Source organism: Coloeus monedula (genome assembly GCF_965178545.1).
Source record: "Coloeus monedula genome assembly, chromosome: 23".
Taxonomy (NCBI): Eukaryota; Metazoa; Chordata; class Aves; order Passeriformes; family Corvidae; genus Coloeus; species Coloeus monedula.
The window spans coordinates 3659359-3685622 of record NC_138803.1 but is presented as its reverse complement, the minus strand read 5'-3'; the positions used below and the strand labels follow the sequence as shown (position 1 = coordinate 3685622).

Below are 26264 nucleotides of genomic sequence, written 5' to 3'. Positions count from 1 at the left end.
CACCATGGATTCCACTACAAAATTAGCTTAACCTGCTGCACTTTATGACTTGAGACTTATGCATGCACTTGAAAACACGTGTATCTTTGATACTGCAAGGCCTTTTGAGAAGTACTGAGAAGTAGCTTATCCTCCAAAAACACAGAGAAAGATCAGGACACTGGGAAATCTGTGCAGGGCGAGTAAGTTCTCTCCATCCCTCCTGGCTTGACAGCCCTGGAAGGGAACAAAACATCCTCGGGAAGTTCACAGGAACAACTCATACCCGCTTGCAAGGCTTCAGGAGCACTAGGGCTGAGATACACCGTGGCAGGCTGTTACTCACCCTGTGCTGCCCTAGCTAAGCTTTCTTATCTATTTTCCTTTTTAGTTTTAGAACAGCCCAAGGAGAAGCGCAGCGCTCGCTGAGGCGAAGGCGGGACAAGCTCGGCCCGGGCCCGGCCCCACCGCCCTCCCCGCCGCTCTCGCGAGACGCCGCCGCGCGGGCTCCATATTGGGGCATCCGTGCCCTGGGCGCGGAGCTCTCGCGAGCGCGGCCCTGAGGAGCCGCCGGGCTGTGCCGCCCGCGGGGAGCGGGCTCCGCGCTCGGGCTGTGCGGCGAGAGCGGGGCCAGTGCCCGCCGTCAGCGCCCGGAGCTGCCTGGGCTGTACGGGGCCGGGGTTCGGGTCCGCCGCTCGGGCTGTGCCGCTCGGGGCGGGACGTGAGGGGCGGAGGCGGCGGCTGCGGTGTCGCCTGCGCCGTCCCACCTGCGGCGGGAGCGTGTCCCCGCCCCGCACGCCGGCGCCCCCGCCTCGCTCGCTGCTGGCCGCACGACCTCCGGCCGCGCCTCACGGGGCCATCCCGCCCCTCGTGGCACAGCCCGGGGAGGGAGAGAGGGAGGGAGAGCGGCGGGGGAAGGCGGTGACAGGGCCGCGCTCGACCTCGCCCCCCGTGCCTGTGGGAGGGGGGGCAGCGGCGGCGCGGGGCGGGGCGTGAGGGGCCAGCGGGGGCGTCGCTGCTGCGGGGCTGCCCCCACCCGGGAGCGCTGAGGGGAGGGAGCGAAAGAAGGAAGGAAGGAAGAAGTCGCTGCTGCTGTTGCTGCAGGAGGAGGAGAAGGAGGTAGTGGCGGCGGCGGTGCTGTTGCAGCCGCGAGCAGAGCCTCCCCCTCCCGCCGCGCCGGGCGGGGCGGGCTCCGCAACCGAGATGTCTCAGGAGCGGCCCAAGTTCTACCGGCAGGAGCTCAACAAGACGGTGTGGGAGGTGCCCGAGCGCTACCAGAACCTCTCCCCGGTCGGCTCCGGGGCCTACGGCTCCGTCTGGTGAGTGCTGGGAGGGGACCGGGCTGTGCGGGGGAGGTCGCGTTAGGTCGCTGCCCCGCCCCTCGGCCCCCTCTGCCCTGCAGGGACCTCCGGCGGGATCCGTGCGGGGCGGGCACCGCGGCGAGCGGGGCTTCTCTGTCCCCCGGGGGTTCCTCTCCCCTAGCTCTTCACCAGCCTCCTGCAAGAGGCATTTTTCCTCCCGGGTTTACGCGCGGTGCTGTCGGGAAGCCGCAGTCTCGTCTTTGGAATGCGTCGGGGATTGCACCACATGGCAGGTGGCTCTGAAACATTTTTGCAGGGGAAGATAATAATGTGTCGTTCCCGGCCTCCCCCCACCCCCCCGAATGATCTCATATGGGCATATTTCAATGTGGTTTCTTGTAGTCAGTAGGTGAGGAGAGCAGAGGGATGGAGCCTGGTAAGCCCCCCATAGCTGGCTTTGCAGAGCTGAGGGCTTGGCAGCTCTTGTCCCAGTTTCTTTCTGGACCTGAAGGATAGATTATACTTAAGGCAATTGTATTTTTATCTGGAATTTGTTGATAAGCAAGAAGTAGAGGGAAGGCTATGAGGGCTTTTGTATCCCTGACTTGTTATAGTGGATTTACAAGCGCCGATATTGTCTTGGCAATAAGAGATGAACACTGGAAGACTCGTTTTATTGCTATAGAATTACTGCAGTATGTGCTCCCAGAGAGAGTAAAGTCCTGGTATGAGACCTGCAGAAATACAGGGAGCTTGAAGAGTTTAGTTTTTAATGCTTACCTAACAGGAACAAGCCAGGCCACATGTGTGAGGTACAGTATGTCCTTAATTTGTAGCTTCTCTGCTGAAGTATGGTGGATCATTAAACATAAATGGAGCTGCATACTTTACTTTAGTTTTAAGACAAGGTAGTATTTGAATCAATTTGACTCCAGACTTTACCGATCATTTAGTAAAGTGTTCACAGATTACTGCCTCCTTTGACTAAGAAACATCTTTCACATGAGCATTCTGGTTTTTATTCCCTGTTCTTTGGTTCTGTCAAATTGCAGTCAGAATTTTGAAATATGGGTGCGTAATTACCTAGCTGCTTTGCTGTTGTGTTCGAGCAGGCATGCATATGTTTTTATGAACATAGTGTGCAAATTTATGTTATGAATATAATTTTTATTATAAGCAGGGATGCATGCTGCATTCTGCTAGTAAAGAAAATAAGTTGCTTTGCATGTGCTACAGTTTTAATGAAATACTCTCAGCTGATCTTAACCGGTTATAAAATTGTTGGTAAGTTGAGCTTAAATAGCATGCATTTCTTAAAATGCTGCAATTGAAGTGTGCAGATGCTTGCATTTTATAAAATTAAAACAGGCTGGTCAATTTTGTAGCAAGAATAACCAGTATACATGCTGAGGTGTTTTGTTTATTTTGTTTTTTTTTTGAACATAATCATAGAATGATTTGGGAATAGACAGGTTTCATTTGGTGAAAGAAGGACCTTGTCGACACAGCTGATAAATACCCCTGTATGTGTCACAGAGTTATGCAACTCCTGAAATGTAATGGGAAATTATTTTGCTTGGTGCCTTGTCCTTTGTGTTTTAAGGTTGATCCTACATCATACACCCCATTCCCTTTGTCTTTTCCCCCTCCCTACAATCTCTGCTGTACATGTAATACTTGCAAAGTTTGTTTTCACAACCAGTAACTAGAGAGTTTGCCTCATGAAATTTCCTGTTTTGCTGTGTCAAAACTTTCAAAGATTGTGCAACTTTGTTCAGACCAAATGAAACAGTTTTGTATTGGAAGCAATTTCAGACATGTGGCACAGATTCTTTTTACAGTCCATGTTAATGGCTTCCTGTATGTTCTTCTAAAAATAGTTTTCAGAAAAGATACAGTGATATGGAAAGTATGTCAGAATTGAAAAATTCAAGAAAACAAAAACCTTTGCATATTTATGGTAGTTTATTAAGCTCCAAGCAGTGATGCATATTATTTAGGGCATTCCTGCAAAGACTTGCTCCGCTCTCTGTCCCTTTAGAGATATTTTTTCTCCCCAATAAAAAGTGACCTAGTGTCATTTGGGACTTGGAGTTTGGTGTATCCCTGTTGGGACAGTAAATAGTGCTGTTTTAGCAATCCTTAAACAAAATGGTTAAATATACTTCCATGTATGTTCAGTGCATTATTATATTCAAATGTAATCAAATTCTCTGTTGTTTTAGTTGTCAAAATGAGGCATTTGAAAATGAAGAATCTCTAGAAAGTGGAGGGGAAAATGAATAAAAAAGAAAGCATTAAGCTGGCAGATGAGTCAGTTAGACTGTGGTGCTGTTGTGGGCTGCTTGAATGTGCTGTGAGTATGGCTTGGAACATGCTAATACACAAACCTGACTCTTGTGGAGTCAGTGGATGGAGGGAGAGGCATTTTCTGCAGGCAGCCTGAGTGAGACACCTGAGACATGTGCCTGAAGTGAGAGCATATATTGCAGTGTTTTCTGAAGGGTGATGTGCAGTGTTGGAAGAAGGAGGTTCCAGTGGCCAGCTCAGGTATTTTTCAGGATCCATTTTTTAAAAACTCGAAGTGTTAGAGATACAAATAGGGATTCAGTTCCAAAACGTTGAGAAAAATCTACATGTATCCTCAGATAGATTCTTACTAAGTCACGTAACAATTGCCGTGGCATCTGTTGTTTGAAATGCTGTTTCATTCATTCTTGCATCAGTTTTGTATATTTATACAACAGTCTTTTGCATGCTTTTGTAACCAGGCCTACACTGGGGAAAAAAATGGTTCCTGATATATCCATTTTGTAATATTTCACGTAAGGAGGAGAGGGACCTAGACAATACAAATCTTGCAGTGGGAAGTTGCTGAACAGAGATGGGATTGATTGGTGACTCACGCTTTGGTTGGAAGATTGCTTCATTTCTTGCGTGTGCTGGAGGGAAGTCTCGACTCCTGGCATCAGTTCAGCCAGCTCTGAGCTAAGCAGAATGGTGTTTTCACAATTTTTGCCATCAGTTTCTGAGATGCTGTGAAGCACATTTGGTATATTCTTAGTTTACTTAATTGTTATATTTTTAGCAGCTGGTCTTTGTTGTATTAATGCATTTGTAAAATAATGGGCTTGGTTTAATTGCTTTGCAAGCTATCTGTATTGCCTTAATTAATTTGGAAATAATTGAACAGCCAAGACTTACTCTTCCTCAAAATCTTGCGTAAGATTTTTTTTTGGGTTTTTTTTTTTTTTGGGTTTTTTTTTTTTTTGGTCGACTGTCAGGTGATACAGCCCTTTCAAAACCTGTGATTTCTTCCCATTTCAATCCACAGGTGTACTAACACTGAGTGTGAATTTCTTGGATACTGAGAATTCCCAGAGAAACATTATAGATTTAAGAAATTTTAAAACATTAGGCTCCAGAGGAAATGAAATAACCCTAAATATCACCTGTGTAGAAACAGTTCCTCCATGGATTTCTTCTAATCCCTTATCAAAGCATGCAAGTGCCTCCAAAGCCTGTGTGTGCTTGGGGGGACAGGTGCCTGCTCCTCCAGCAAGGTGTGGTAGATCTGTGAGGAGTGATAGGAACAGAAGGGTAAAACTGAGTGGGATGAAGCAGCCATACAGGAAAGATTGGCAGAAGATGTGTGAGGAAGGGGGAGTTGAGTAGGAGAAGGGCAGGCACAGAAAAGCTGTGAGCAGAGCTCTGAAAGTGCTGGCAAGGAGTTTGCACTGTATGGGAACTTGGGATATTAAGGGAAATTAGTATGGGCATGTGTCCTATAGGGAGATTTTTATTACAGCTTTCTTAGAAGCAGAAGCTAATGCAACACAGGAGAATGATATTTGCAACTTTTATAATGTGCTGGGAGGGTAATGACTGAAATGCAAGTATAGAAGTGACTGAAGTCAATAATGAACTGTCAGGTACTAACTGTGTTTTTCTGTCTGATTAGGGGTCCATAAATTAACTTGAGAGGTAGCACTAAAGAGAGTCAGTTAGCTTGGGTATTTGCAAAGGCACTAGCAATGAGCAGCATATATTTAGCAAAATAGCCTTTGCATAAAAATTAACATTCTGATTATCTAATATTTAAATAAACTGTGCTCATAAGTAACTTTGTGCATCCTTTAGTTCCTCAGACTGCTTTGAATGTTTCTTCTAAGATCTAATTTGGATCAGTGGATAGGTTCTCTAAAATAATTGTTTTCTTCTACCTCCTGTGTTCTGGATTCAATTCAGGTTAGATCAGAATTGTAATTTTAGCTTGCTTAGGGTGAGGTGGATGCAGTTCATTTGCCATAGCACATGTAAGAGGTTAAAAAAAAGTGTGATAAATTCTGAATTTGTGCTGATCTTGTTTTAAAATGGATTTAAAACTGTGGATCATGCAATTTTTTCCTAATTGGGTTTCTTTAGCTGAAATATGATCAGTGTAATGCAGCTGTTTTAAGTCTGTGATGAAAGGCAGCTTAGTGTTCTTTAAAATGTTCTCCAGCTGACAGCTGTTCTGTAGCTCTGCACGAACCATTAGCCAGTTATCTGTATTGGCAGAAAATTATTCAGCATGATTTTATCTGTGGGGAAATAGTCTTCAGGCCACAAATACGACCAACCTTCATGTTCTGACTTTTAGTCTAGACTGTGAATGTGCAGTAATACAGAATTTTCTTTCCTGGGCTTGTGCATTGTGCTGTTTAACCAGTACTGCTGATTGCAGTTCCCTTGGAGGTTGTACAGCTACTACAACAGCACAGTGACTTGATATGACCCCCAAAAATGTCATTAGAAAAAAAAAAGTGAAATTGAAATTCATCTGAATCCTGAAAATCTTATGTCTGGTGGCTTAAGATCTTAAGATCTTATGTCTGGTGGCTCTGAAATTTCAGTATTTTGGAAACTGAAAGAGAAATTTGCCTCTGGAGCTGTGGAGGTGGTTGAGATGCAGAGGATTCCCTTCTTTGCAAGATGAAAGAGTTACTGGTATATGCTGCATTTTGTACCTGAAATGTTTGCAAACTGGTGAAGAGTCATGACTAATTTATAACAGCATGTGTTGAATGATGATGACTATGCTTATTTTTGCTCTAAGTCCTAGAAAACACCTTACATATCAGTAAAATACTGGCACGTAATTTCAGGCTGAACTAGGGATATTTGAATACTGCAAGATGGTGAATTTTTCCTGAGGCTGAAAAAAAATTGAATTCTACATTTCATGAAGTATTGCCACTTAAATATTGATTTTTTAATTTTCTAGTGATGTGTGAAAACTTGACAATTTGAAATCAACATTAAAAAATGAATGCTTGATGGCTTCTTTTGTCTGCCAGGCTGAGGTGTAAAGGATAACTTGCATGTGGCAGCAGTTGCTAAAGAGTGTTTTTTGAGCCAGTGCGATGTAGCTTGAGTAGTTCAGCTCTGGCAGGTTGCTGCTCCTGTGACCTGGTGTACTCCTGTGTATTTTCCAGAGAGCTCTTTCCGCTGTGTGGATGCCCTTTATAGAAAGGGAGATGCTCTTCTTCCACTGTGCACAGGGGGTTTTTCCATTCCCTGGCAGGGCCTGGGGGAACGGTCACCGGTCATAGAAGGGTGCTGGTGTTGTGTTTTCTATTTCTCATAAACTTCACTTACCAATTCCTTGGAAACTGGGCAAATTTGAGATAAGGAGTCTTTTTGCAGGTTTATTCCAGGTGGTTGCTTTAAAAGTAAATGACAGCTACATTTATTTCAAATAGCTCCTTTGGTGGGGTGGGTGTTGTGGTTTTTGCATATGCAGTTGTGGGTTTATTCTAGGACAACTCGTGTGATTTGTTTTGAGCTCCATTAGTTAAGCTTTATATTTCACACTTTACCTTTATAAATATGTAGCATTTATTTTTGCTTGATGTTTATCAAGAACTATGCATACTCACTTTTAAATGGAATCAGGAGTTCACCTGAATCATAAACACAGCAGGAAAATCAACCAGTATTGTCCTTGTATGACTCTTTACATTCCATACTTTCCCCATATTTGTTGTCTTGAGTCAAGTGTTGATTTCACATCCTCTCTTTCTCCTCCTCCTTCCTTTTGGACAGACCAGAGCTTTATAAGTTGCATAAGGAATTAATTCAGAAAATATAATTTTACAGTACAAAATATATATGTGCCTGTGTATATATATATTTTTTTAGTTGCTGAGTAGGATTAAATAAGTTCTCATGGGCTCTTAAGAAGAAATACTATTTGTATGTACAAAGTTTCTGCTAAAGGGACAAGTTTTGGTAACTTGGAAGCTACGTATCATTTATTCACGTGCATTTTTGTATAACAGAACTTGGGGATTGGATGTGATTTACTGAAGAAATTTAATTTCAGCTTCAATTATGATTGACAACAGTCATAATTGATTTTATTAGGCACAAGTCTTGGGTTTTTGTATGGACTTAAACCCTGAAAATAGTATTTTGAGCATAGCATTTTTTGATCAAGTGTGGGGTATGAAAGTATGTTTAGGAATTGTGATAGTATTTATAAGTACTCTTCTCTCCAGAGTTTTACTGCATAATTATGTTTAAGAGCACTTTAGACAGCAGAGTCATAAACATTTCTCTTTTTTTTGACAAGATTGTCCTTTACTGTGTGGACAAGACTCATATTTTAAACATTTTCTGCAGAAACCAACAATTGTGTAAATATATGGGGATTTTGGGTGGTGTGCAGGTTATGGACCAGGATACCTAGAAATCATTTTCATTGGTGAAATGGTGTTGCCTGTGACTCAGTGTCTAAATAACTCCATCTAGAATAAGTGTGGATTTGAAGGCGTTCATAAAAAGTTGATTTTGTTAATTTGGTTACTCTCTGTTGCAGTTCTGCCTTTGACACAAAAACTGGTTTGCGTGTGGCTGTGAAGAAGCTCTCCCGGCCGTTCCAGTCCATCATCCACGCCAAGAGGACCTACCGGGAACTGCGGCTGCTCAAGCACATGAAACATGAAAATGTGAGTTGAGGGAGAGGGTAGGAAATGCTTTTCTGAAGCTGGACTGAGCATCCATCAGGATTGCATTTAAATATCTTGTTGCGTGTTTTTTTCCTAATGCTAAATGCAAAGCCTGCGGTAGTCCAAGGGCTTACAGCTGTGGAAAATCATGCAGAATAACAAAACCAACCCCAAAAATCCCCACAATAACTAATTTTGTATTTAAAAAATCTTAATATTTTCTAGAATAATCTCAAATTTGTTATTTAGCAAGTTCATAAGGATTTGGGGCACAGGTGGTGTCACTTACATTCTCCTGGTTACTAGTAGTAAATTGCAGTTTTTGTTATGTTAAGCATTTATTTAAAGAAAGAAAATCCCAAAGCTTGTTTTTAGTGTCTTCTGTAGTGTTTCTAATAATTTTTTTTGCCTTGCCTGTTTTAGAAAGTTATGAAGCAGACATTCACTAGATTGCTATGGGTAAAATAGGGAGGAAAAAAGGAGTGGTGATGAAGGGGTGGAAATGAGATGGCTGTTCATACAAGCTATCCACTTAAATCATCAACAAGGAAACAAACCAGAAGTGTGGCAAATGTTATGTTGAACTATTTTTTGGTAAAGCTTCCATTTGGTATAGAAGACAATTGCCTGACCAGTCTCCTCTGTCTATGACATTACCATGCCAACATATTTATACTGCATGGTGTTGGGAGCAAATTCTGTGTGCAGTGCAGTGAAAATTCTCATAACGAGCTCTTGGTAGAGCTGTCAGACCATCAAGAAGAAAGGAAGGCTCTTGATTTCTTTTGTCCCAGCAAACTCTGACTTGACAGAAGGGAGGGACTCTTTGGACATGAGCTGAGCAAAGCCAGGACGTTTACCTAGCACAAAAAGCCAAGCAAGCATAGTTTCATTTTAAGGATCTCCTTGGCTGGTCTGTTCAGAGCTTCTGCTGTGGCACCAATGGTTATGTGGTGTGGTTTCTAACCACTGCAATCAGCAGCTGGTATCCCATAAATCATCTTGATGTTTTTAGTGTGGCTCACATCACAGGAACTTCTGATGCATGTGTGTTACTGTCAATAATTCTTCCTGTGTGATACCATTGTCTCAGCAGTAGAGGTAACTTTTGGTCCTGCTTACTATCCATAGAACTCTCAAGTGCTTTGAGTTGGAAGGGTCCTTAAGATCATCCAGTGCCACCCCCTGCCATGAACAGGGACACCTTCCACTGGTTGCTCCAAGCCCCATCCAACCTGGCCTTGGATATTTCTAGGGATGGGGCAGCCACAGCTGCTCTGGAAATCCATTCCAGGGCCTCGCCATCCTCACAGGGGAGAATTTCTTCCTAATATCTAATGTAAATCTACCCTTTTTCAGTGGAAAGCCACTACGTTTGTCCTATCATGACATGCCCTTGTGAAAAACCTCAGTAGTACCCAGGAATTTCTTTCTGGACCTTTTCTCATAGCTGAGATATTCTTCAAACAGGAAAGCTTTGATTTATCTATTGACCCACAAAAAAAGGCTAATCAGGCAATGAAAATTAGTTTGTGACTACAACTGTCTGAGATTCATTAATATGTTTTGATTGGCATTGCAAAGAGCCTATATAGCTTCAAGAGTAAGGAATAAAAGGAAGTTAAGTCACTTTTATAGAGAGAGATATGTATTACCAGTTCATCATACCATCATTTATCTGTGGGAAGTTTATCTAGGTTGTGATTTAAAAATCCTGCAGATGCAGAGATGATCAGGCCTGGTTCAGGCAGGCATATTAGTGCTATTGTCCTGACTATTCGGATCTCAGTTTTGAAGAAAAGCATTTGGTTTTATGTGGCACAGAACACACCAGCAAGTGTGGAAGATGTGGTGGTTTGAGGGGCTTGAGCATAAAGTGGTTTTTCATATCCTGTATCTAGTTCATGATGATCTTGAGCAAATAAATGGAGCTGCAGAGCACTCACGTGTCTGCATCAAGTTTTGAAATTCTAGGAGGCCTCGTTAGCTTGCATAAAGCACAACACTGAACAGATGGAAATTAAACATCTACTGGAATAAGTACTTCAATGCCACAAAGGATCTTAGTAACTGTATCAGAGTATGCTATAAATATATTTCACAGCTTTTCTCTTCACTGTTTTCTTTTTAGGTGATTGGCTTGTTGGATGTGTTCACCCCTGCCAAATCACTAGAAGAATTCAATGATGTGTAGGTAACTTCTCTGAAGATTGCAACAGAATATCTTTTGTATCTCCTCATGCCTCCCAGATTATGACAGAAATATTTGTCTCTTTAATTTGTCTGCCATCATTCACAAATAATCCTGAATTCCAACACAAAGTTACAGTATATCCTAAGGTATTGGACTTGCCAGACTTGTCCACTTGCTGTGTTTTACTGCCCAGTGCTGTTGGAATCACTGGATTAATTTCCTACATTACTTAAAGTGTCACGGTCTATGTTTCATTCGACAACGTGCTTTGGGACAGTCAGCCCCGCCACTGGAGATTTATAGGGGAATTTTTATCCTAATCCTATTCAAGAGATTGCTTCACAGCCCACGTGTTTGCTTTGTTCACAGGTACTTGGTGACACACCTCATGGGAGCAGATCTAAACAACATTGTGAAATGCCAGAAGCTCACTGATGACCACGTGCAGTTTCTCATATACCAGATCCTTCGGGGACTGAAGGTGAGTGACCCTGTCATCCCTGAATGGTGACAGCTCACCGTGGGGGGTGGAAGTTCCTGGTCAATGTTACATCCTCAGAGATTCAGATGAGTACAGTCTGGGGCTTCTATAACTTCCCTAAAGTATTGCAGGATAACATTTTATTTTTGTTCTTTCACTTCTGCCTCTCTGGAGCTCTGCATCAGTAAGGTTACCTATCATTTTTATGTGCTCCTATGGGCAGAGTCTGGGAGATGATGAACTGTGATGCCCTCTAATCTGCTCTGGCTATGAATTTTCCATTTCTTCAGTTTTGTTTACTTGTGTTGTTCTGCTCGGGTGGCAGCACTCCTGGGTGTTCCTAAGGAGAGGCAAACTGGAACACCCACCTGCTTGAAACCCACAGACACACAGCTGGTTCCTTCTGCAGACAGACTGTAGCATCTGAATTGTGTGGGCTGGGGTAGGGCAGTATTTTCTAGGGAAGAGATGAGGAGGTGGCTACTTGGACTGTTACATAAATTTTGTCACCTTATTTTACAGTACATCCATTCAGCTGACATAATACACAGGGTGAGTATTTATTCTAAAATTATTTCCTGTAGTGAAAGAATATCTTTAAAAAATGAAGCATAGAATTTTACAACGTAGCACCAAGAGAAACAAGAAAAAATTTTCTGAGAATTATTTTTGGTTAAATAGTAAAAAGATTGAACAGGGGAAGTGGTTGTCAAGATCCATAATTTCTTTTCCTTTGTGAAATAGCTTTTCTATTAAATATAAATATGCAGCACCAGTGTTACAATAAGCCTTTATACATTTGTGCTTATATGTGACACCTCTGAGAACCACGGGAGAGATATGTGACTCTGTGATAAAATAATTTATCCAAAGTTAGTATTTGCACTCAGTTAGAATCTGTATTTTTATCTCCATTTACAATTTTACCTACTTCAGACTTGTGAAACAACACATATACCACTGTTAATGTTGATGTTTAATTTTTTAGGATTTAAAACCTAGTAACCTAGCTGTTAATGAAGACTGTGAGCTAAAGGTAATGTAATTTAAAAAATCTGATTTGTTTGATTGAGATTTGAGTGAGTGCCATGCGAATGTCCCTTGCAACTAGTGTCAGAATAATTCCTTTTGAAAATACTTTTGTAGAAAAGCAATAATGTGCTTCCCAGCTGTAAAGAGTTGTAAGGATGTGGTTTTCGTACCTATTCCTGTTTTTAATGATCATCATGAAAGTGAAGAGTTAACAGCTTTAGTATGTGTTTGCTTGTTTTGGAGACAAGATACCCAGACATGATGCTGATTGTCAAGTCCTACGCTGTTCTAGCCTAGTGTCTTTTCACAGGTTGTGAAATTCAGTTTCATAATCTGTTTTTGCAGCTCTCCCACCTCTCCTCTCCCCAGTTCAGTGATTGTCTGGTTGGTTGTGCTGGGTTGTTGGCACTGTTGCCCTGCAGTAGTTGGTGTGTTCTGTGTTGTGTAGATCCTGGATTTCGGCCTGGCCCGGCACACGGATGATGAGATGACCGGGTACGTGGCCACCCGGTGGTACAGGGCTCCTGAGATCATGTTGAACTGGATGCATTACAACCAGACAGGTAATGCCTTAGGCCAGCACAAGACTTTTCTGTTTTGTCAAGTTTCTGAATTGTAGGGGGGGAAAAACAGAGGTTGTCCTTGCACGTGCTCCCTTTCATCTGATTGCATAAATTGGCACTCTTGGTAATTATGCTTCAGAATTGGTATTTGAACCACAGTCTGTCAGATGGAAGTTAAGAATCACTGTAGTAGCATTCACAAGACTTCTTTAAATTGTAACCTTTGAAACTGCAATCAGCAAAATATTGTCAGCACTTAGCCCTTGCTTTTCCTAGTAGAGTGGTTTTTAAAATAAGTGACTGGAATGTATCTGGTTGAGGAGAATGTCTGGAGCTATAGCGCGAAGAAATGATAAAAAGTGTATAAATCTCCCATTCTTTCCTCTCCTGTTAGCCACTTCTTCACAGATTTATCTTCCTCACAGTTTCCAGTCTCTCCAGCAGTATTTGCAGATCAGGCACAGAGAAGAAAATCAAAGTCTGAGAATAGTTCTTGTACAGGAGAGCACCAAAGAAATGTGCTACCCCAATTTCATATATCACTACCTTATCTTTCTCTTTTCCCCTCCTGCACCTATATGGCTTGTCTTGTATCTTCAGTGTAATAGTTGGTGGTGGTTTGGGTAGAATTTATGTAAGTCTACATGCAAATCCATTCCTCAGAGCCCTCTTGAACAGGTTTCTTCCTCTTGGATGGTTTAGATTCATCCCCAGCTCTTTGGTGTTCAGGTCATGCTATAGTCTGGAAAGAAGAGTTGCCTGATCTTGAATTCTGTTATTTGTACAAGTTTTAGATGACATAGAACAGTATCAGTTAGCTTGCAATGTATTTCAGACTGCTTCAATGCCTAAGACTATTTAAGGATGGAGTTGTTTGCACTGGTTGGATGGGGTGATTCTGCTGAGACTGTATTTTTATGCATCATGTTTTGTTTTCTGTTTTATTTTGTTCAGTTGATATTTGGTCAGTGGGATGCATTATGGCTGAACTGTTGACTGGAAGAACATTGTTCCCTGGCACAGACCGTATCCTTTAGAAATAATTTCTTTTTTGAAATTGAAATTAGATCTTCGTTTTCCCATAATTGATGAGAAAAGAAGTTCTGGGTTTAGTTATGGACTTTGTTTGTTTTTAAATTAATGGCTTCTTTTACTCACAGTACAAGGAGGCAAGTTCTTGATTTTGCTGCACATCTGTTCCCCTTTATTGTCTGTTGTCATCACTAGATTTACATACTGTTTGTATCTGGGAGTTACTTTCCTTTAAGTTTATTTAAATTTATTTGTTGAGTTTGTAGCTAATACTTGCATGGATGTCTGCCAAGAATCCTCTCATGCTTCAGGTTTCTTGTAAATGTGAAGCATCCCTTCTGGCCTCTCTTCTTTTTATCCTGGAGGTATCCTGGCTGTGAAAGCAGGGGGTTTGCAGATTCTTTAGTGCCAAGGTTCTCATTAAAATTGCTCTGAAATGTTTAAGTTCCATTTCCATGCTTGACTGTAAACAGACTGTGGACCTTCTTTCACAGTGTGCTTGTACTGGTGTGAAAAATCAAGCTTGAATAAGATCTTTCCAAAGTATTTTTTTTTTCCTTTATCAAAGTGGACTGGGTAGGACACTTTGGCAAATTTATGAGCGGACTTTGTGAGATTTGGTCATATTTTCCCCAGGAAATTGGAAGTGAGACTTGATGCAAATTGTTAAAATTTTTGTTCAGCCACACAAGATAGGGGTGTAATTTACTACTGGCAAGATTTTTCATTGCCTAGAAATTGGGCTTTTATTTGCCAGAGAAAATTACATTGCCCACCTTTTACCAAAGTTTATTATTTCAACCACTGTTTGTTTATTTTAATAACTTTTGTTGATTTGTTAGTATCTATGTCAGTTAATTCAAGTATGTTAGCTCTTGATGAAAAGAAAGCTGGTATTGGAATTGCTGCCTTTTGTTTAATGTTACCTCCAGAAACCATCTGGATTCCAAAACTCACTCCTGAGGAGAAGCTCTCATTCCAGCTCTTACAGTGTCACCTCCCTTTTGAATGTGCTTTAACTTTATCCTCTCCTCTTTTTCTGCTTGACTCCATCTCATAATTTCTCTCTAAATTTGTCGAATTTGTTGTACTGTACTGTGTAGTCATCTCTGCTGTATTTTTCTGTTGTCAAAGACAGAAACTGAATTAAACAAAAGCTGGTATATTTTTATCTGTTGATTCAGCATGTGTAGGTTGGTTTGGACAGATTTTTTTTGTTTCTTTTAAGAAAAACTGAGATACCAGGAATTGTTCATTCAAACAAAGCGAAAGTCTTGAAGCTGTTGCCATTATTTGACCCTAGCAACAGTGACACTTTAGATTTTAAAGAACTTGACACTTGCAACTAAAATATTTGCTAATAGGATTTGCAACGTGTAAGAAATGCTGCATGATTTTATTTTGTGGTTTTTGTGAATTGAACAAAATGGTGATTTTTCCAAGTTTGAGAAGTTTTGTCTCCAACTCTGTTCTTAGTTGTAAATTAAAGGCACTAATATCTGCAGTGCAAAATGAAGTTTACTCCTAGGATCTAATTTGTTTGCTTTATCATAATAAGGTACTTCACTAATTTATCTCTCCCAGCAGATGCTTGTGATGATTTACTTTAAATGCTCAATTTCTTTCGCAAATGGCAGTAATGCTTTTTAATTAAATGCTTTTTCTGTTCTGAGTTGCTTAGATTTAAAAAAACCAGACCCAATCCTTTCCCATCTTAAACAAAACTCTGTCATACTGTAATTCTTCCAGTCCTTCTGTGTGGTTCCCCACTTTGTCTGTGCTTTTTGATCATGAGATTAAAATTAAAAGGGGAGCAGGGCTGGTTCTAAATCTTGTTTGTGCATGGAACACTTACCCAAGGATTAGAAAGGACCCAGGCTGGCAGCTTTCAGTCCAGTTTTGCTGACATCTAAAGATAGTAAGCAGAATGAAGATGGGTCAGTTCTAGTTACTTCCTGTCTTGGAAGGCTCTTTGAAACCTTTATATATGCATTATTTTAGGAGAAAGTTGAAGGAGTTTTCCAGGTTCAGATCCTGTTGGGTAGTTCTGGGCTCTTAATACTTTCATTGTACCCACAGATTTGCAGAGGCTCTTGTTCCTCCTGTAGTGTCACTGTGCAGCTGCTGACTTACTGACTTTGGAATTAGTATAAACATGAATAACTCAAGGTATGTTTGCCTTGTCTCCAGTTGCCAAGGATGTGGTATATCCAAATCCACTGCAGTTCCACAAAATTCCCTGTGCACTTGGAGGCAATGTGTGACTTTGTGTTGCTGGAAACTGCTCCTGTTTGACAACTGAAAATTTGAGATAGTTCTTGCTTTTTGGTTTCAAGATGTAAATTTTCTCAACTCTGTAGCTTTACATTTCCAAAATTAGAGTGACAGAATATGTAATGGCTTCCCAGGATGATCATCCCCGCTGTTCAGATGGTTCTCTTGTTTAAAGTGTTGGTCCCTTTCAGCAAGGATTTAGCAGAAATGCTCTGATGTTATTTACAGTCCATCACATATTTGTTTGTACAGCCTGGGGATGCACCTGTTCAGTACAGGTAAGCTGTAAGCTCCTTTAATCAGGTAAGTAATGAAGTTGTACTCTGAAATGATGATTTTCAATGCTGTCTGTGATGATTATGCCACTGAGAAATTAATATTGAGTTTAAACCTCTAAATCTGTAGAGATTCTGAACACAGCTGTAATTGTCTTAAAGCAAGAATTGAGATACTCCTACCAAAAAACCCCTGTGTTTAATTTGGGCTTAGCTCTGCCGGATTGCTGAAGTACTTCTAATTTACAACAGAATGTAAGGTAATTGAATTATTCCTGTTGTAATCTATGGGTAGAAGTATTTGGATGAAAGATGGATTTCTAATACTGGTAAAATCTGTGCCAGGAGGCAGAGAAGGGATCAAGACTGTGGGAAAGAAGTCAGAGACCAAAAATGAGGTGATGAAAATCAGAGTCCTTCAGGCACTGGACTCTGATCCTTGTGAGTCCTTTCCAACTCAACATATTCTGTGATTCTGTGCATGGGAGGCTTAGCTGAGGCTTTCTTGTTGGTGTATGTGTCTTATGCCAAGATCAGTTTCTGTTAAACACATATATTACATTTTTACAGCTCTTGTAATGTGAATGATTCATACAAGTAAGTAGGAAAGTTGACTTTGTTTGACAATTTGACTTGCATAAAATCATATAAAGTAAAAATAAGAATATCTAGATTTTTCTTGTACTAGTTTAACTTTTTCTGTATGTTTTAAGTTGACTGTTTTCCTTTAAACTCTGAAGAGTGTTTTTATTACTATTTTTATTCAGTAGTATGAGACTTCCATGATAACTAACTAGTCTGAAATTACATATTCTTCTGATACACCTTATTCTTGCTTGTGGTGGCAGCTAAAACAACTTTGACCTTTGCTTTGCCTGGATAAGCTCTTACAGTCTTGTGAGATTTGCTGCTGGTGGTGATGGCAGGTTATTTTCTGACTTTTAGAATCCTTCATCAGTCCTTGGGAGTACCTTGAAGATGGCACTTGGGGTTTGCATGCTGTACTTTCCTTCTCCATGCACTTGTGGTGGTGTTTTTCTTCTGCTTTGCATTTACTAACTCTCTTTCCTGTCTTTAATTGCTTGTGGCTCATTTCTCTGGGATGTGATGGGTCCTCTAGTTAAAGAATGCTGTAGTTCAGCAGGCCTAAAACCAGAAGCAGGGTTGGGTTTTGGCATGGCTGTGGCAGTGCCAGTTCCATATTCTGTGGTTTTTCTTGTTTATCTGAGAAGTATCTTCCAGTAGCAAACAGGGCAGCAAGATTGTTGGCACACCTGTGCACAGGCTTTTAAATGCCTTTAAAATAAATATTTAAACTGAGCTATGGCACGTTAGCATTCTAAAATTTGCACTTCAACTGTTGCTTGTACAAGAATAAGTGAAAGATGTAAGAACTATTTTAAATAGCTCTGAAGAAAATCTAATTTAAATGAGCCAGTTGTGGTTAGTAGAGTGTCCTTTGCTAATTCTCCTACAGCGGTGGATATTCTGATTTCATTTTCAGCATTGCCAGTTCAGAGTTAGCAATTCAGCTATGCTAAATACAACTAAATATTGGATTTACTCTTAGATTTTGAGTGTTTTGAGTAGCTAGAAGTTTGCCAAGTAACTTGACAAGTGAGAAATTAATTCAGCTGTTCTGACAAAGTGCTATTTCCAGGGCTCTTAATTAATTTGATATATAAAACTTTAGACCAAAGTTTACCTCAAAAGGTGAAGGTTTTAGCAAAGCATTGATGATTTCCTGTATATAGAGTTTGCCAGTATTGCAGGAACTCTTTTTTTCTAGTTTTTTTTTTTTAAACAGGTGACAGTTTTTGAAGTTCTTGTAGTACTCAAAAGATACTCTAAGAAGGAACTGCAGCTGTATCTTAAGCCCTCAGGAAGGCATTGATCCCAGAAAAGAAGATCGTCTAAAAAAAAAAATTCTGTAACTACTTTGGTGTCATTTTAAAGGCAAATATAAACATTACAGACAGTCTGACATCCCTGTGGAGGATGATCCAGGGAAGAAGGGAGATTATGCGTTGATGGTTTTAAAAAGGATACTTTGTGTCTCCTTCGTGTCTTGAGACTTAGACGTAAAACAGTGTCTTTGATGGATATTTTCCCCCCCTCAGTTGTGTGTTTTGTCACCTAGGCCTTGTTAAAGGGGACAGCTCAGACTGGCTTGTGGCCTGCTGGGAGCTCTGTTCCTGGTAAACATTCTTTCCCTCTGCAGTGTCCAATCCTGAGAGCTTTCCACAGAGATGTATTAAACCTGAGCCCATGTTCTGTTTCTCCCTGCTGCTCCAGCCAGGTCTGTAGGGCAGAAGGGGTGTTCAGGTTCTTTGATCCCCCTGCCCTGATGGTCCCCAGGAGGTCCCAGAGCAGGGCCCTGTGCCAACTGCAGCAGCTCAGCTGCCCTGGCCATGGGCAGGGTGTGCCCATGGTGAAGTGATGCTGTAGGGTACGAGCAGGGTCCAGTCATTTCCTTACCTTCTGAGTTTTACAAGTGGCTGAATTAGCCTGGAAGGTGTTCACAAAAAGCCTTGACTTTCTTCTTAATATGAGTGCCTACCCTTTTCAGCCTTCTGCTTTACTTCAGCTGTCACTAATGCAACCTAATCCTGCTAACTGCAGCTTGGTGTGGGGCCTGAGGGGGTGAAGGGAGCATGGAAGATTCAGCCTTTGCCAGTGGGGCAAAAGATTTCTGCTCCAAAATAGTTCAGGACTCAGTGCCCGATTCAATGCCTGTGGGGTATCTGTAGACAAGATGTTCAATCTGTCTGATACAGAGAGAGCTCAGCTATATTCAGTTGTAAACAAGAGGAATGAATATGGTTTGCCTAAAATAGCTTTTCAGTCAAGGCCTTGGCAGGAATTAATTTTCAACATTAATAGGGTGATGTGTTGCGCTTTTCATTTTGATTTCTCCCAGCATTTTCCTTTATGGTCCATCATTAGATATTGATCAGTTGAAGCTCATTTTGAGACTCGTTGGAACCCCAGGGCCTGAGCTTTTGAAGAAAATCTCCTCAGAGTCTGTGAGTTTACACTTTGATTGTAATATCTGCCCTTTCAGAAGTCCCAAGTTTGTGTGTTGTTCTCCTGTAGTCTATCTGTAGAATGTGTTGGGATTTATTTTCTGTTATTTTTCTTCCTTTGTAATTCTTTGCTCTTGGATGGCTTTAAGTTCTTATGCTTTGTGTATTTGATCTTTATTCCTCTTACCTCTGCCCATGGTATGATTTCATCCTTTCATATTCTCATTTTACTGCTTCGTGACTTTTCTCTCAGTTTATGGGTTTATGCTTTGTGATCCCAGGTGTTACTGGGGAAGTATTTTTCACAGCTAAGAGCTTGAGGCTTGTCTCAGTTATTATTTCTTCAGATTGCGTACCCAGGGGCCTTTCTAAATAGGAGCAGGTGTGTTATCTTCTAAACACACACAGTCCCTTCTGTAGTGTGATTAATTTCTGAAACACTGCTGCCACTATCTTTGTTTTTGTAGCATAAAATGCCTTTTAGGTGCTGTTCTGTACAGCTATTGCAGGGCACACAGTAGAGTTCTGCTGAGCATATGACTACTTGTGCTATGTAGGATGTTGCTGTATGGGGCCCTTTTACCAAGGGAACAGCAAAAAGGCTTCCTGCAGTCCCCATTTGGGAGGGTGACCTCTAGTACAGCACAGCAAGTGGCTGAAAATAATCCTGAATTGTGAACTTGTGCAAAGACAGTGTGAAATGGCCTTTAATTCTACCTGTTCCTGAAGGTAGAGTGAATAAATCAGTGCCAGGGATTAGCAGGTGAATGCACAGTGAGCACTGAGGTCACTGCTGTTTGTGAGGTGCAGCAGAGGATCAGAGCTGTGGAAAGTGGTGATAAGATTATGTTGTGCTGCTGCTTAATGTTCCTGTAACAGTGACTGTAAATACAAATGTGAGATTAGCCTTGAATAACACCTGCTGAAGGTACATGTGCAGTGCAAATTGGAATAAATTGGTCAACTTGCTGGATATCCCATCAATGTAAAAAGCCCTGGGATGTTCCACCTTTGGAGAGGTTAGAGCTGAATAACCCAGACTGATTTGGTTGCCCAGTGAACTGACCTTAAGGCTGCTCTGGTGTTTGAAGTACAGGGGATTAGCAAGAGACAGAAGGTGGAAGGTTGACTAAATTAAGCAAAAGATTAATTTGCATATGTAAGTTGAAGTGGGTCTTTTTTTAACTATCATTGCACAATAAAAATAATAATTGCTCTTATCCAGGTCTGAAACAAGAGTCTGTTTAAAAAAAAAAAAAAAAAAACAAACAAAAAGCAGTAAAATACTGTTTCTACTCTTTTTTTTTTTTTTTCCCCCCTTGTATGGGGAAAGCAAAACTCTTGAATGTTTGATGGTTTTTAGTGTGTCACTATAACAAATTCTGGTTTTCTGCTGCATTACTTTACTTACTCTCACTTTCCCTGTTCACTGATACCTGCTAACTCTGTTTTATGCAATGATAATGTTTTGCTAATTTTGCATTTAATGCCTTCTGTCACCCAGCCCATGTCAAAGGGCACTCAGAGCTGTTCAGAAGGTGTCAGTTGTGAACCAGTTTCACTTTGCACCACAAGAAACTTAAGCACTTTCTATGCAGCAAGAAAAAAAAAAGCTGGTAACCAGTGCAGAGGGTACAGTTTTTGTTTCTGTTTCAATTTTTGTCCGTTTTCCTGAAGCTGTCTGTAGCTGCACAGCACAGGGAAAAATGTTGTGGAGTAGCCTCTGCCAAAGGAAACATCTATTCTGATGGCTTAAAACTGCTGGGAAATGTGAACACAACCTTGTTGTAGTGTAATGCTACTTCCATGGGACCAGAAGTACTTTCTGTACTGGCAGTTACCAACTGAGCAGTGATTCTCCATTGCTTTAAGTGTTCACTCGTGTAATTGCTGAACATTTCACAGGTAGTTGAAAAAATTAGTGGACCCTGCCTGTATGGCTTTTGCCTTGTGGTTTGCAGAAGAGATGCTTTTGTGTGCGACTGTTTTCTGTTTGAAATGGTTTTTGCACTGTTTTTAACAAAGCCCTTGACGAGGCACTTAAGATATTAACCAGCTTCAGCAGATCATGCGTCTGACGGGAACGCCCCCTGCATATCTCATTAACAGGATGCCCAGCCGCGAGGTGAGATCTGAGCAGATGAAGGGGGTTTGCAGGGCAGGGCTTCACTCTGAGTGTTCACCACTTCTGGAAATGAAATGCTTGCATGTGGCATGGGGTGGGCCATTAACTACCTGCTCTTCTGCAAGATTTTTGTTCTAAATGAAGATGTGAGGTTTGGACAGTGCGTGCTCAACCACAGATTTGTGAGCCTTGGGAGAGCCTGGCTGTGAGTTGGTTTTGCAGTGTCTGCTGTGTTGTGCAGCTCAGCAAAGGACAGCAGGCTGCACCCAGCCTTGCTGGGACACCAGGGAATCGGCTCTTCCTGCACCCCTCTGCTTTCCAGTCTTACTTTACCACAAGTAATGTCAGCTCTTCCTCTGTCTTGAGTGCCTTAGTTGGGACAGGATAATGCTGATGTGCTTAGTGTCAGAGTAAGCAAGGAGACAGACCATAATAACCAGTGCTTCAGGATCGTTGAAAAGTACTTGGTCTTTCTGCTGGATATTGTCTGATACTTCAACAGAGCATTTATTTCCACAGGCAAGAAACTACATCCAGTCTTTGTCTTACATGCCGAAAATGAACTTTGAAAACGTGTTTATTGGTGCCAATCCCCTGGGTAAGACTTGCTTATTAAATTCTCCTGAAACTGAAGCTAGCATGTCCTGGGACACAAAGATTCCCAAAGCTTTGTTCTGACTGCAGCAGTACTGCAGAACAGGGTTATATTTATGAAGGATGTGTAGGCTGAGGGTGTAAGTGGAAGAAAATGGTGGATGATGGGTGGGTCCTGAGAAACTACAGATTCCTCATATGTGTTGGGCTTTTAGAAGCTTTACATTTCAGAGTAGAGTCACACAGCTCGTGTGAGAAATCCTCTCTGTCTGGTTCTCTTTGCAGCCGTGGACTTGCTGGAGAAGATGCTGGTCCTGGACACAGACAAACGCATCACGGCTGCAGAGGCGCTGGCCCACGCCTACTTTGCCCAGTACCATGACCCAGATGATGAACCCGTGGCAGATCCCTATGACCAGTCCTTTGAAAGCAGAGAACTTGAGATTGAAGAATGGAAAAGTGAGTCTGGGGGGAGGGGAGAGAGAGCCAGTCAGCTTCTCTTGTGGTTGTAGAATCATAGAATATCCTGAGTTGGAAGGAACCCACAGGGATCACCAAGTCCAACTCCTGGCCCTGCACAGACACCCCAACAATCCCACCCTGTGCATCCCTGAGAGTGTTGTCCAAATTCTGGAGCTCTGGCAGCCCTGGGGCCGTGCCCATTCTCTGGGGAGCCTGGTCAGTGCCCCAGCACCCTCTGGGGGAAGAACCTTTCCCTGATACCCAACCTAAATCCCCCTGGCACAGCTCCATCCTCTCCCTTGGGTCCTGTCCCTGCTCACAGAGAGCAGAGATTGGAGCCTGCTCCTCTCAGACCTTGATGAGTCTTCCCTCAGTCTTCTCTCCATCCCTTGAGCTGAGGCTCAACTAAGGCATGGTTAGAGGCACAAAAGAAAGTGATAGAAATGTAAGCATCCTGTTGATCCTGAGGTCCTTACACTGAGTGAATCTACCACATGCTGTGCACATATTTAGCATAGTTCCTGGTAACTAATTACTACTAGAAGCATACAAACATATCTTTGTTTTCAAACTTATATCTCCTCAACGCTCTGGAAGTATCTTTTATTGTGTATGTTAGTCTCTGAGAGTGGTGTAACCATTCTTTTCTTCTTTGTCTTAATTAAACAATACTTTTTGTTTAAAATAGTGTTAGAATATTTGAGATTGCAGGTTTTCTTGCATGAAGGTGTGTCTAGTAGTGCTATCATAGTCCTGCTGCTAAGTTTCTGTCCCACTTTTCCCCCCAGGCCTGACTTATGATGAAGTAATCAGCTTTGTGCCACCCCCGCTTGACCAAGAGGAGATGGAGTCCTGAGAAACTGCTCTCTTCTGTTTGTCCCACTTCACTGTGAAGGGAAGGCCTTTTCATAGGGACTCTCCGATTATCGTTCAAGTGCCTCATCACAACAATATTCTCCTTAGTGGAGGGGTTTTGTGTGTGTTGAACTGGGGAGGGAGGGGGGAGGGAAGAAAGCTGAGTCTATGTAAACATGCTGCATGCTCTTGTATTCTGTGTACAGCCTGGGGCAAGCCTCTGGAGACCTGTTCTGACTGCACTTAGTTCTTCCAGAGTAACAGTGCACCACCAGTTTGCACTGCTGGGGCAAAGTGGGGAAGGTGACAGTTCAAGGTTTGGTTGCAATCATTGCCATTTATCAATTCTCCTACAACTGAGTAACCTCAAAGTAATGAAAGTTGGTTTATAGGCTTAGAGGGTCCTCTGTTTTCTTCGGACTGAAGGTGGGGTTGAGGGATGTCCTTGTTCAATGCCAGGTGTCTGATTTACATCCAGATCTTCCTGGTACAGCAGAGTGTGGAGGCCTTCCAGTGTCTGATTCTTGGAACACGAAAAGATGATGTTTGAAACTGTAAATATGTTTGTGCCTTAAATGAATGGGGAGAGAGGGGAAAGGAAGTCTGGGGTGGAAATCTGACCCACTGTTCTTGAGGGTGAAGGCTCCCAGGTAGCCAGGCATGAACTCAATGTAATTGGGAAGTAACTTTGAGGCAACAACTTCAACCCCTGGATTGGGTATTCCTGTGTTTTACCCTTTCCTCCTCCTCTTGTTCTGAGGCTTCTCAGCATTATCTCCCAGGAGACAGAGGTTGGGGAAGATCCTTGCTAGCCACACATTTGTGTATTCTGTTCCTTACAAGGTGGTGTGTTTTTGCATGTTGTAGCTGTATGTGCATGTAGAGCTGCTTGATTTTTGTCCTTACTTTTTGGGGATGGCACTGGAGGCAGTTCAATCATCAGTGAAATGTTTACTGAGTACCTCAGGCAGTGCCATAAAATCACAGCACCCTTCCTCCTGTGCTGCAGCTCCTTGTGAAATACCTGCCATTCTAGAGGCTTCAACGAGGGAAGGATGTCATATCCAGCACCTTTTTCTTTGTTCTGACCTTCTCTCTGCAGAGGAGGAGAGCTTGGACTGGAGGGTTTCTTGTGAGATCAAAAATGTAAAAAATGTTCTTTAAAGAAATGACTATAGTATCTTGTGCCAGAACTTAAGTTATTTCCTGAAAAGATTTTTTTTTTTTTTTAGAAGTATTGGAATCCAAAGCAAAGAAGTAAGCATGCATAAACACACAATCACCCTTTCACTGTCTATATCTATAAATACAAATATTTATATACATAAAACTAACATTTACTAGAAGGTTTTTTTATCCTCTCACATAAGAGCTTCTTGGCTATTTCTTAGCAGGTTGATCTCTGCCCGAGGAAACATGAGAAGGGAGTATGTTTGAATACAAACGTGGTTCAAATATTTTGTATTTTCCAGGACTCTGCATGAGTGAAGTGCCCAGAGTTAGGGACTGGCAGGAGGGGAGGTTTCTCAACATGTTTGTGTGCTCCATCTGTAGCTGGGGAGCTCAGGAGCCCAATTTTAGGGCTTCTGGAGGAAACATTTTTAGACTTTAATTTGTCGCAGGCATCCTGTGTGGGCAATGTACCCATGTATGTGAGGAGAAAGGCTTTTGCAGTATTTTGTATTCTTGTTACCTGTGGGGCAGAGAGTGTTTTTGTAGTGTTTTTGCCCCATGTTTGAAGAGGCAGCACAAAGGGATGGGACGTGGATGACAAAGCCATTGATTCTTCCCAGGCTACTTCCCAGCGATCTCTTCAGGCCAAACGTTTATTAAAGGTCTGGGCTGAGATGAAGAGAGCAGCTCTGTTGTGCTCTAGGATAAAACTTTCCACAGCCCAACAAAATCAAGACAAAAACCCTCCCTTTTCTGCTGGGCCAGCAGTCTGGGTATTCAAATGAAAATGTAGATATACTATGTAAACCTACAGCAAGATTATTTTTATCAGCCATTTTATGTGTAGATGCTACAGTGTGATTTCATGCGGAAATATTGCTAAAGATTTTTAAAAACTATCGGTGTTGTGTGGGTGTGGGTGTGTCTGTGTGTGTGAATGGTTCATTGGAGTCTGTCCTCTGAGGGAGCCCCTGGGGCACAAACTCCCTGCTGCCAGTGCCGTGCTGCTCAGCTGCCTGGGCAGGAGCTGCACCCAGAAGACAAGATCTGCTATTTTGTTCCTATCCATGGATTTTGCTGTAATTGGTTATGCCAGATAAGATGTCACAATACCACTGGTTAATAATAAAATCTATTTTTCAGATTTACTGCACTGCTGGTACTTGGAAACCTCCTGCACTAAAGTGTTGAGTTTTAGCATGGTGTGAATTTCTCTGCTGTGCTGTGATGGCTGGGGTGGGGGACAAGGCCACACCTTGGTGGCTGACTCTGCTGCCATGGGGCTTCCTGTCCATGTTTTCCCCAAGTGAGCTCTTTGCTACAAAAATAATTTGATTATGACCCTGATTACTGGACACAGACATACCCCCAGCTTTTATTTTCTGTTTCGTGCAGGGTTGCACTAATTCAACACAAACAGAGCAACATCCTGCTGCTTACCTGGCCCTGGGACCTTCCTGCAGCAGGACTGGGTTGTGCTTGTTTGCTATTTATAAGTGTTTGCTTTTTTCCTCTGCAGCTGCCATCTAGTTGGTGGTGGAAAGATCGCCACAGTGGAGCTTTTCCAACTCCTTGTCTATCAGTGTCACTCCCTCAGAAGAACTTGGGTTCACCAGAGCTGTTCTTCACACTCACACAGCCCACAATCACTGAAGTTCTAGGCCGTGATGAACCAAGGGAGGTGGTGCTGATCCCAATCAGGCAGTTGATCCCCACTCCCACAGCAGCTGATTTGAGAAAAGATAAAGAACAGTGCTGGGGGGGTTCTCTCAGCTCTGTGAGCCTTCCTCTTCACTTTGCTGTCTGCTGGCTTCAGGAGGGGGGACCAGTCATGTGTTGGTTTCTGGGAGAAAAAAAAATAATTCCAAACACCCAAGGTTTACAATTCCAGAATGTGCTCAGTTAC

The 26264-nt window shown here is 42.1% G+C and overlaps 1 protein-coding gene across 2 annotated transcripts; it reads left to right on the top strand.

Annotated features, from left to right (window-relative positions):
- The first annotated feature begins 574 nt into the window (after window positions 1-574).
- Window positions 575-25506, top strand: MAPK14 (mitogen-activated protein kinase 14). 2 transcript variants are annotated; one of them, XM_082296241.1, is made up of 12 exons: window positions 575-1298; window positions 8143-8272; window positions 10404-10462; window positions 10836-10947; window positions 11470-11499; window positions 11936-11983; window positions 12428-12542; window positions 13497-13568; window positions 21195-21274; window positions 21794-21872; window positions 22154-22327; window positions 23119-25506. In XM_082296241.1, the coding sequence occupies exons 1-12, from the start codon at window positions 1183-1185 to the stop codon at window positions 23184-23186; spliced, it is 1083 nt and encodes a 360-aa protein (XP_082152367.1). In that variant the 5' UTR covers window positions 575-1182; the 3' UTR covers window positions 23187-25506. The 2 variants fall into 2 exon arrangements, with proteins under 2 accessions (XP_082152367.1, XP_082152366.1); XM_082296240.1 differs by lacking the exon at window positions 21195-21274 and adding an exon at window positions 19070-19149 and having other exon boundaries at window positions 584-1298.
- Window positions 25507-26264: the final 758 nt, after the last annotated feature.

Bases quoted from the DNA above. Each gene is read 5' to 3' on its own strand.
- MAPK14 (XM_082296241.1), top strand. From the start codon at position 1,183: ATGTCTCAGGAGCGGCCCAAGTTCTACCGGCAGGAGCTCAACAAGACG. The intron at 1,299-8,142 runs GTGAGTGCTGGG...TCTCTGTTGCAG, and splicing joins GGGGCCTACGGCTCCGTCTG to TTCTGCCTTTGACACAAAAA. The intron at 11,500-11,935 runs GTGAGTATTTAT...TTAATTTTTTAG, and splicing joins CAGCTGACATAATACACAGG to GATTTAAAACCTAGTAACCT.